A 10,947-nucleotide genomic window follows, 5' to 3' on the forward strand; every position below is an offset into this window, starting at 1 on the left:
TGGCCTCATTTTTTCTGGGTTTGTTGATGGATATGTCTGCCTGAGTCTGGTAAAACTGTATGACTTAAAAACATGCATCATCATATCTTTCTCTCTGTTTTTTTTTTTTTTTTATTTAACACAGGTTAGTTGGCTGCCCATATTCTGATGTGAACCTCAACAGAGAAAACTTGTTACAGGACCGCCTGAGCGGGGAGAGACCTTCCCCTAGCAATAGCATGCAGAAAGCCAAGAGGCTGGAAACTCCTGCCCTGTTCCTGCTGGGAGCAGGAGAGTCTTCTCAGGAGGACTCTCCCCAATCCAGGTGAGCTGAACCCTTTTCTTGAGCAGGTACTGGGGAGCTAAACCATTTTATAAGGCTGAAAACCACAGGAATTGGCAGAGAAGCAGCAGAGCATTGAGTTAATCTGTCTGTAATATTGACCCATGCCCCAGACACTCTTAACACAGAGCAGTGCACTTTTATACCCTCATATGCCTTAATAGGTTTCTTGATTCCTTAATCCTGCTGCTCTGGTCACATTCCAACAAAGGAAATTGCATTCTGTCTCCATAAATTTTTCCTTGCTGTTTCAATTTTAAATATATTCTTTTGCTTCATTTCCTGTCCTAAAACTGTCAAGCAAGGTTATTTTGCACGACTAAACTGTAACTGCACTCCACCCCAGAGTCGGCTGCATTACACTGGCAGGCATAATGACTATACGTGTATCACTTGGCAAACAAGTTAAGAACCTTCAGATACTTTATTTTCTCAGATGAAAATCTTGGAATTGACTGGCATTGAAGCAAACTGTGTTAGTTCTTGGACTGCAGGAGGCAGTTAAAGTTTTGTGTCATGGGACAGACCTGGACATGAAGGCTTTTATTGTTGTCACCTTTAGTCTGTATGAGTCCAGTCTCGCTAGGGCAGACTCCAGCAATACTTTTGGTAATTGTTGTATATGAAGGTTTATATACATTTTAAAGTTCATTTATTTGCTTAGATTTATAACATTTTCGAGATATATTGGGCCACAAAAAAAAAAAAAAGGAATATTTCTCTCCCCTCCCTGGCATACATGGCCAAAGTTTGCCTTCTCCCATCCCAGAAATGTGCAGGCATCTCCATTTCCTAATTTTAACACCAGAATTGATTGCATTTCAATGGCACTGTTACCGTAAAGCATTCTCAAGTGCTTTTGGATTCTCCCAGAATAAATGGCATTCTAAAACTGTAATATATTTCTAGTCTTCTAAGTATTTAATTTCCTGATAGTGGGAGGTCTGAATTCGGTATCCAAATCTGGTAACACCCTACTGCTTGTCCTTCCTTGGGCAACTATGTGGATCAATTTATGCATCAAGCTCAGTCATGGAGATTCTTAAATGTTACCCAGAAGCATCAAGATTCAGAAATCTTAACTCTCTTGATTTCACCATAACACATGCTTCAGTGGGTTTCTTGTAGCTGCTGAGATCAGCATCTCAGTCCACAGGGGCTGACTGATTTCACATAATCTCTCTCAATCTGCACTGAAGAGTGAAAAAGCACTTTGTACTAAGCCAGTGATGATGGTGTGGAGAGGAAGGCTTCTACCACTAGGTGGTAGTTGTTGCTCTCACTTGCAAGGAGCAGCCAGGTTTCCTTTGCTCTCCTGTGGGAAAAGGGAACAGAGGATGTCAACTAAGGTACTATCATTTATCTGTCTTTCCAGAAAATCTGCACAAGACAGTGAAAAGTCATGTCAAAGCAGTGTTCACAGTCTGTCGGAACAGTCTGAAAACAATCAAGAAAGAGACTGGGTAGAAGAGGATTCCTGTGCAGACATCAAAGCCAAACCAAGAAAGTAAATAAGATTTTTGTGATGTATTTTCATGCATTAACAGTTGTGCTTTTTGATGCTGCTGCTATGTCTCAAATACAGATGTAAATCATAACTTAGAACAGCCAAATTTGATCAGAGATTTACAGCATAGGGTTTTAGATTGACATCGTAAATCTCCTCCCTTCCTCCCATTATTTTGGGCCCTCTCTTTCCTGCAATAAACTCAAATCTGAGTTCTAGCCATGAATTTAGTAGCACAGTCCTGAGCTTAGAGAAGGAGAGAGGTCAGGGACGGAGCAGTGCTATTGCCTGTTTTAAGGGGGGAAAAGTTTTTTGTTCCTAAAAGTCTCACTGATTGCTGGATAGAGAAGGAACTATATCAATTTGTGTATCTTTTCAAATTTTTTGTAATTGATGCTTTCAGGCTTGGGTGTTCGCATGCCTATATAAAGTTCCAGCTGGTGAAACAGGAAAGCAATGGGAAAGGTTGGTTAAATTTTATTTCTTTTTCTCTCTGTGTCCATATATGTGCAATATTCCACAGTCGCAAGGAGCATTTAAAACTTGTAATGGTAGTCTTTCCTCCTTTAAAACGGGGAGGAAGGGTAAAATTACTTAGAAATGAAAGGTTTAATGCTTTGTAGAGTGAAGCCTCATATTTATTAACTGAGAAGACAAGCTTGCACCATCTCTTGTGCCACTGCATACCGTTCTGCTGACAGAGCCAGCAGAGGTGTCAAGGGAGACTTGCTCAGAACCTGGCAAATAGTTTAAGTTCTGTCAACTTCTTTTTTTAGACCCCCCTGGGTATTCAGAAACAATCTGAATCATTCTGAGTGCTGAGTTTTTTAAGGTTCTCTTAAGGATGAAAAAGAAAATGAGAAATTAAATGAAAAAACAATGCCTTTATTTTTTCTGGTATATGACAGGTTAAGTTTTAAGAGAAGCTTTCTGATATCACTTTAGCAAACCATATGCTTAACTTTCAGATTTACTATAAAAAGCCATTTCAGAGAACCGAGCTGACCAGGCTTTTAGGAGGATTTAACATAGTAATAAGTCTCTAATCAGAAATAGCTAAGGCGGCATAAACTGGGACAGGTGGCTACCTTTTCTTTTTTTTAATACTCATTTTTACCTAGTGCTGACTTCTGCAGTCAGAGCTGGAGAAGTCTGCCAGCTATGAGCTGCAGTCGCAGCTGGCAGGGAAACCTGTCTGCTGTCTTCACATTCACCTTAAGCAGAATGATGGAAATCAGTGGGGGGAAATTCTGCAATAATCCACTGACCTGTAATTTCACAATTACCCAGAGCTTTCATCCCATCTGCATTTGAACTATTAGAACACTGCTTCTTTTTCAAAGGGCAAGTAATTTGTTTAGATTGCGGTTTTGGATGCTTACCCCCAAGGGTTTGGGCTTGGTGAAGGAAAGGAGTCAGTCTGTGATAGAAGCAGTGCCCACACAGCAGGGATGTGGCAGTACGTAAAACCTTGGGCACCTCCAGCAGGGAGGTGGGGGCGAGGCCAGCTGCTGCCCCCGCTACCGGGGAGGTGGGCAGCCCTCCCAGGAGCAGTGGCCTCTGCCCTGTTGGCACCAGGAGCATCAGCTCCTGAACTGAGCAGTTCTTACTCAGGCTTTATTTTTTGCTAATCCTCCCTCTTTGGTCTCATTATTAGAAATAGAGATCTGTATTTGATGCTGTCCCACATCCTTTAGGAAGGTGGAAACGAGGTAAAGTGACACAGCTGGGGACAGGGGAGTGAGGTTTTGCTAGGTCAGGCTTTATCTTCAGCACTGCTTTCACCTCTGCTGGTGAGGAGCAGGAAAATCATGGAAATTTGCTTATTCTTTATAATACTGTTTTCCTTTGTGCTTTACATGTAGCGACTGACACACCCCCACAGATCCTTACACACCAGCCTACTAACAACTGTTTGTGCTAACGCTGAGCAAGCCCAGCAGAAGCCAGCAGCAGCCGTACCGGCACAGGGCATGCTGAACCTTTCTGAAAGCAGGAACAAACCGGGAATTTTGTACGGTTGCCACGGGATGGCGCCGGGCAGGCTGCACACAGCCGGGCAGGGCGGGGGGCGAGGGGACAGCACACGATAACCGCTGTAAACCAGAGGAATGTTTCCCATCTTGTTTCCATCCTCTGCTTCGCTTCCTGTTGTATAACCAGGCAAGTCCCTGTAGGACCATGACTCTGCACTACTCGAGTGATCTCATTAGGGAGGGGTGATTTCTTCCTTTTTTTTGCCTTGATTTTTAAAGCTTCCGTCACTTGACACATGAGGAGGGAGTTGATGTCTGGAGGTAAGGTGATACACTCCTGGCCTGGGAGTCTCCTGGGGAGGTGGCAAGCCCAGGCCATCAGCTGGCTCTCATACTGCTCTTTGCAGGCTGGCTACAGCTGTGAGCTGGAACAATGCCATTAGTTTCCAGCCGAAGATGCTGTTACCAGAACTCCTCCACCTTGTCAATAAAACGCTGCAAACATCTCTGTTAGCAGCATGACATCATTTTCCAGGGAAGAAGCTAACGATAAAGCCTCCAGCCTGGCAATCTTATCTTTTTTTTCTTTCTTTCTCCTTCTCAGAAGGGTGGGAAGAATGCCCTGAAAGCTCAGCATGCCATGCAGTAGCTGTGCCTGGCCGCCTGCTCACCCTGCCTTTCTCTTCCCTCCAGAGTGTGACCCTTCCTCCCGCTTTGTTGTAACTGCTCCTATTTGAAGCCTCGCTCTGACTTGTCTCGTTTCCTTTTCCAGACCCTGATTTGGACCTCCAGCAGGCCCTCCACCAGTCAATCTTCATGCCTTCTCTGGCCTCTAACCCGACCCACCGCCTCCATCTCTGCTGGGAGCAGCACTGCAAGCTCTTGCCAGAGGTCTCGGGCCTCACAGCCAAACACGTGGCCAAATGGACTGTGGAAGAGGTGAGTTACCTGTTCCCTGTTCTGCTCTCTTGGGGGGCGGGACTGCCAGAGCCCTCTTCTGCCATGCTAATTGGAAGATATCTTTATTTTATTTCCTTTCCTAAGCAATGCTCTTCTGTTTGCTTTGCATATGCCGTAGCTGACTCAGCTACAAGTTATACCCAAGTCCCTTTGTAAGGGAGGGGAAGGATCCCTATTAAGCCTCTGGTGTCCATGACTTACTTCCCTGAATAGGATTCCCTCCCTTTGTTTGTTTGTTTATTTACCCCTTGATCTTTTAGTCCTCAGGCCTGAAACATGATTCTGACAGTAGATTCTGTTTCTCTCTGATCTCCCTCCCCCTCTCCTGTGACTTTGCTGAAGATTCACTTTTACATTGCATATAATTCCAAGCTGCACTGTGCATACTCACTCCTCTTCTGTCTCCCTGCTTGTTCCCATGGAACAAAGTGCTCACAGCCTGACTTGATTTCTGAGAGGGGTACCTGTGCAGCTGGGAATATGTCCCTGCAGTACTAGCTCTTGAGATGTCTCCTGTAATTAGGTGGCATGTGAAAAAGCTTCAGTCTTTTGTGTGCTGAGTAGCTGGGTTTTGCCTCAATGACTTGTGCATAAATAATATTTGTATCTCCACTTGGGAAGTGGTGACAATGTGGATCCTGGCACTTAATCACAGGCCACTTAATTCAAGAGAAATGTGCTGTAATGTTGTGCTTGCAATGATGTAGGTAATCTGCAAAGCAGGAGAAAGGTGCTGTTCTTCATGATGCATAAAGGATCTTCACAGACTTTTAGAAAGTGCATTTTCCCTAAGAGCCTCTTACATCCAGTAAATCCAATCTTGACTTTGCTCTTCATGCTGGAGAACTGCTAGGAGTCTGGTGGGATTGTAGTATCATAGGAGATGGGAACCACAGAAACTGTGAAGGGTATAGGGCAATTAGTGTTGCTGTTTTAAAACTTGATCAGTTTTTTTGTTGGGTTTTTTTTTAGTAATGAAAATGTGTTTGAAATAAATCCATAGCAAGGAGGAAAAAGATATATCTGAAGGATTTGCTGTTTGTATCCTTCTTTTGAGAAAGCTTCCAAGGATTTTTCCAAAAGGTCTTTTAGAAAATCAGTAAAGGCAGAAGCAGTTAATCCTCTGACATGAGAATCAGAATCTCTTCCTTTTGGATAAAACATGGAGGCTGGTTTGTGGAAGAACAGAGTCAGGATAGAAGCCAAATAAAATTTGTCCTTTGTAGTTGACCTTTAAAGCAACTGCTGGGTAAATTTAACTGGGATATTAGTTTGATAACGGATGAATGTAAGCAGGGACCACAAGGCAGGAATGCAGGGCACTCTGGATATAGCGATTCAAAACCCAGAATGCACTGAACTGTGCTCTGTGCTGCAGCCTGAAACAACTGATGAAGTTTTGGACTGCCAGTAGGAGTGTGAATGGCACATTAAAAAGATCAGTTGTGGCACCACAGTGGACTGGCTAAAGTCATTAAAGGTTTTGTCTTGAATTTCAGTAAAATGGATCTGGTTTTGCAAATGATGTTCATCACAGATTCCCATGGGAATCAATTTGGCCTCTGTATGAGCACTTGCAGGATCAGCATGTGCAGTGAAATGTAGCCGCAGGTCTGGAAGATGAAAGCAGCAGGACTTTCTGTGTTTTAGTGAGTCCAAAGTAGATTTGATCTGTCGGCATTTGGGCTCCTAACATCTTCCTAGAGGGCAAACATTTGCCTTTGGGTTGTGCTTTGAACTCTGCTGCACAAAGGAGGCCATTCTGCTGATCTGAAACAAGAGCAATGAGGGTGTAAAATTGTCCTTTAGTTTCAGACCGAAGAACTGTTTTTATTTTATAAAACCCACATTAAGGAAAAAAATGTTGCTTTAATTCTCTGTTGGTTGAGAACAGATGAAATGACAGAGCAGCAGCAGCGGTATTTAGGGGCCCTCAAGCTAAGAGACTCTTGGTAACACTGAACAGTCAACAAGAGTAGTTACTTTAATGCAGCTTTGTTATTTATTGAAAGCTTCCTGTCATGTTCTCAGGGCACAACTAGTGAAGGATATTGAATCACAGAACATTAATGTGTGCTAGAATCGCATTGTTCATTAGTTAATCCTGAATCAGATGCTAATACCTTGTGGGGGGACTGTCCTTGTGCTAATTGCATATGCGTTACTAAATCCCAGTTAAACCCAGCTCCCCTCTGCACAGACTCGTGAGGCATTGTCAGTTCTGCTATAGCTGGATAGGAAAGGGGTGCTGGATGAGGCTACCTTCCATCTTTACCAAAAAGGTATACCAGAACTGTGCTGATTTCAATATGCCACACACATCTGGGCTTGCACCAGCACTTTCCACATGAGTTGCATGGAGTTTCTAGGGTGTTCTCAGAATTACATAAAGCCTTTTTCAATCCCCTTCCCTTTACCAATATGCAGGTGTAGTGTAAGGTGCTTCCACCAGACAGGTCTGTGAGCATCGGGGTTGTTACCAGCAGGAAGGGCAGGCAGGCGTTCAGCTCCTCAGAGGAAAAGCCCTGCTCTGCCTGATCTCAGCATGGTCCTGACCTGCCCAACACCTCTCCCACCCTCATCTCGAGCCCTCCGGCCTCATCTTTTCCCTTGGTTCAAGGCTTCACTCTCACCCTTGTGGGGCTGTGTTGGCTTCCTCTAGCCCATGGTGTTACTGGGTTTTGGCCTTGTGCACCCGAGCCTGCCTTGTCCCTCAACTGCCACATCTCAGTTTGGGGGCTTTCCTCCCACAGCAGCGATGGACCAGGCAGGTCACAGTGGCTCAGTGGAACCCAGGGTCTGGCTCGCATCCTGGGGACTCCCTCTCCTGTATTCTCCTCTTACATCCTCCTTCCTTCTCTTTTCTCCGTTTCTGGTAAACCCCAGGACTCGTGTTTGTTTAAAAGGCTACTCCTGTGGTGCAGAGTGCTGGCAGTGTCTGTACAAATGACTTCTGGGACAGATCAAAGGCCCGTCACTCAGTGTCCGTGGCAATAGCCAGCAGCAGTTGTGCAGGGAAGGGCACAGGAGCAAGGCAAGCTCAGATCATTCTCCAGAGATTTCTACCAGCCTCTCAGTACCACAGACTCTAAAGGGCACTTACCATCTTCCCCTGAGGGGTCCAACTGTCTCTTAAATTCTGGAAGGTACCAGACTCTGCAGAAGGATTTTCATTTGTGTTTTAATTATAAGGAGGGAGGGGGGATTTAAAAGGAAAGTAGTATTTTGTTATTTGCTTGTAATAGGAGTTTGCACTTCTACAGAAGAAAATTTGAAGTCGCTGCCTGATGGATTTTGGGGTTCCCTTTAAAATGGAGCTGTCCCTACTAGCAGAAAATAAGGGAGAAACATGAGAGGAATGCTCTGCTTTTAGATTACATAACAGAAACAACAGGAGTTAGAACTGTTCACCAAAAATCAGCTTCTGCCAGGGTAAAGCAAAATGAGAGGGCACACTGACAGCTCTGTTCCTGCATGGTCAGAACTGGGGGAAGGGAATGAGTATTAGTCAAGTGGTGGGATCGGCTGGAGATGCAGTGGCACAATTTAGGAGAGAGAGTCTGACAATCCTGAGTTAAAGGGAAGCTTGTATTTGACAGTAACCCCTCCTAACTGTTTGCCTGTTTGTGTTCATGGAAGAAATGTCACATCTGTAATAACTCAGATGAATATGCCTCCTGAAACAGAGCTGTTCCTGCAAGGGAGCATCCAATTAGCATGAGATGTTTGATCTGATTATGCCTCAATATACAAATCTTCTATGAGCCAGTGAAGCTACAGCTGGAGAAGACAATACGTATTAAGTTATCTTCCACTGCATTCAGGACTGCTCCTTGCACGGCTTAGTGTTATATAATGTAATCCAAGGGCTGCTTGCATGTCTCTGGGGAGATTATTCCGAATGTTAACAGATTTCCTGCTTAGAAAGGTTTTCCCTAATGTGAAATGTAAAATTAACTTTTACTTATTTAGTCCTGTTGGTTCCATGGATCCTGTGCACCCACCACGGATTAAATAAAACCAAAACTCCTTTCCTTCCCTGCCTTTCTGCCTTCTGTATGTTGGTAAACCAGCAGTACTCATTCGGTTGGTTTGTCTTGTCTCTTAAAGGCATGTCATCATGAACAACTGTCTAAATCCTTTTTTCTTTTAATTTTCCACCAATACCATAAAGAAAGTGAAGTTGTGGATGGGTGAAAAGTAGTATAGCCATATACAGATTTTAATCTGTGAAAGTATTGTCGATATTTTATGTAGATCCTTTTGAGCAATGGAGAAACTGGGCTTACACAGCAGGATAAATGGTCAAAAAGCAATATGGGAAGTATTATAGGTTACCAGAATACACTTTGCAGGGGTATTGCAGCAACAACCCAGCAATATTTTTCATATATACCCTTCATTAATGGGAGAGTTATAAGTATTTAGATTTTAAAAATTCTTCTATATAGAACTCTTGTACAGAAATACAATCTTTCTGCTTGGTGATACTCCATTTTAATCATCCGTGTTTCTCTTTTCTCAAATGTAATTCCAGGTGGTAAGCTTTATCCAGCGTTTACCTGGTTGCAAAGAACAAGCATCTGTTTTCAGGGAAGAGGTAAGTCAAGTCTGCCCAGCTCCTGTGCCATGCCACTGGTGGGTCTGATGGCAGCAAGGTGTTTTTGTACCCCGTTACTCTGGAGTTACAGTGCAGAGAGCATAGACGCGTTCAGACTTGTCATGAAAGAGCCTGTGGCATTTAGGAGGCAGCTTCAGCACTGAGCTGAATTCCAGCATGGCTAATTGCATTCTGCTGCTTTAAATTTCCCCTGCAGTTCCAATCACTGAGCTTATGCTTAACATCCTGTCTTGGGCTATTGTGCAGTGGGTTTGGCATCGTTATAAAGATGTCCTGTTGCAGCGAAGATCTCATCTGCTCCCTCTAACGAGCACATATGCCTGCTTCTCTTGGTGATGCTGGCAGTCACAGGGTTTCACAGGAATTGCTGGCTTCCCCCATGGGCTGAGGTGAGAGCAGGAGGGGAGCCTTTCCTTGAGCAAGCACTGGTTGGGAAATCAGAGCATCTCCTGCAGGCAGCGTGTCCTGTCATTGCTGCCACGTGCTGGGCTGGACTCTGGTCCTTGTTTGTGGTGCATCCACCGTGGCTTCTGAGCAGCCGCAGCAGGGGCAGGATATGTCAGTCCTGGTTCTTAGCACACTACTCTGCACGGATCATAGACACTTAGTCTCTGTTGAGTGCTTTGGCTTCCAGTTACATTGCATGTATGACTTGGCAGTTCTTTAGGAGTCTCTGATTAATTTGCACAGACATACCTCCCTTTCTGTCATCACAGCTCTACAGGAGGGAAGGGGCTGTACTTTCTCTCTTCTGTGCAGTGCTGAGTGCACCCTCTGGACTCAGGAGAAGCATTGCACATTGTAGCAACTGTAAAGGGCAGGTTTTTAATAGATGACTGCTCTCCAGAGCTGGCTTCCTTTCAGGATGAATCAGGCTGTAGTGCATTTTATGGGATTTATGTATCTGTATTTTGTTTTCCCTTACTTTAAAAAACTTGCACATACACAAAATAAAAAGCGAAAGAAATGGAGGCTTGCAAAAAGCACCATTCACAATGTAACAATATACTGGACTACTGTTGAATATAGTGGAAATAATTAAATTTATTCCGATGAACCAATCTTTCAGTGTATCTGAGTGTAAAAGATGCATCCTGATTTCTAGTGAAGATGTATTTGGAGGTGAGTGTTTGGTAGGTAAGATGTAACTAGCAAATCTAATGAATCCAGCCATTCTCAATGTATTTTATTTCTTCTAGCCATAGTTTACATGGGTCCTGAACACAGTGACAGTTCTCTGGTTCAGAGAGTGGTATAGCCATGTTCTATTTGAATACCTTTCTTTCTGCAGCCTCCGAGTAGGTTTCCCTGTGCCAAATGAGAGGGGCTTGGGTTGTTTTTCAGGTTTATGCTCACACTAAATTGTCAGTTTGAAATTAAAACCCTTTTAGCAGTTTGGCTTTGGCCAGAATTCAGGTGTGAGTGACGGGACTGCTGAACTCTACCCGCACTGTCCATTAGCTGTAATCAGGCCTTTGAGTACTCGCCGTTTAGGATAAATAAATCCCTTGCAGATTTCTCTTGGCAGGGGGGAGAAGGGTAAGTTGCTGCTTACATTAGG

General features: G+C 44.0%; 1 protein-coding gene across 5 annotated transcripts in view; it reads left to right on the forward strand.

Annotated features, from left to right (window-relative positions):
• Nucleotides 1-10,947, forward strand: part of LOC104358393 (lethal(3)malignant brain tumor-like protein 3) — a 69,112-nt gene that overhangs the window by 34,977 nt on the left and 23,188 nt on the right. For all 5 annotated transcript variants that reach the window (XM_042793583.1, XM_042793581.1, XM_042793582.1 and 2 more), the window contains 5 exons: nucleotides 125-304; nucleotides 1,698-1,829; nucleotides 2,233-2,294; nucleotides 4,578-4,744; nucleotides 9,303-9,365. In XM_042793583.1, the coding sequence (XP_042649517.1) occupies nucleotides 125-304; nucleotides 1,698-1,829; nucleotides 2,233-2,294; nucleotides 4,578-4,744; nucleotides 9,303-9,365 (604 nt within the window). The remainder of the gene's footprint in view (nucleotides 1-124; nucleotides 305-1,697; nucleotides 1,830-2,232; nucleotides 2,295-4,577; nucleotides 4,745-9,302; nucleotides 9,366-10,947) is intronic.

This window comes from Tyto alba, unplaced genomic scaffold (genome assembly GCF_018691265.1).
Source record: "Tyto alba isolate M040663 unplaced genomic scaffold, T.alba_DEE_v4.0 Super-Scaffold_20, whole genome shotgun sequence".
Lineage (NCBI taxonomy): Eukaryota > Metazoa > Chordata > Aves > Strigiformes > Tytonidae > Tyto > Tyto alba.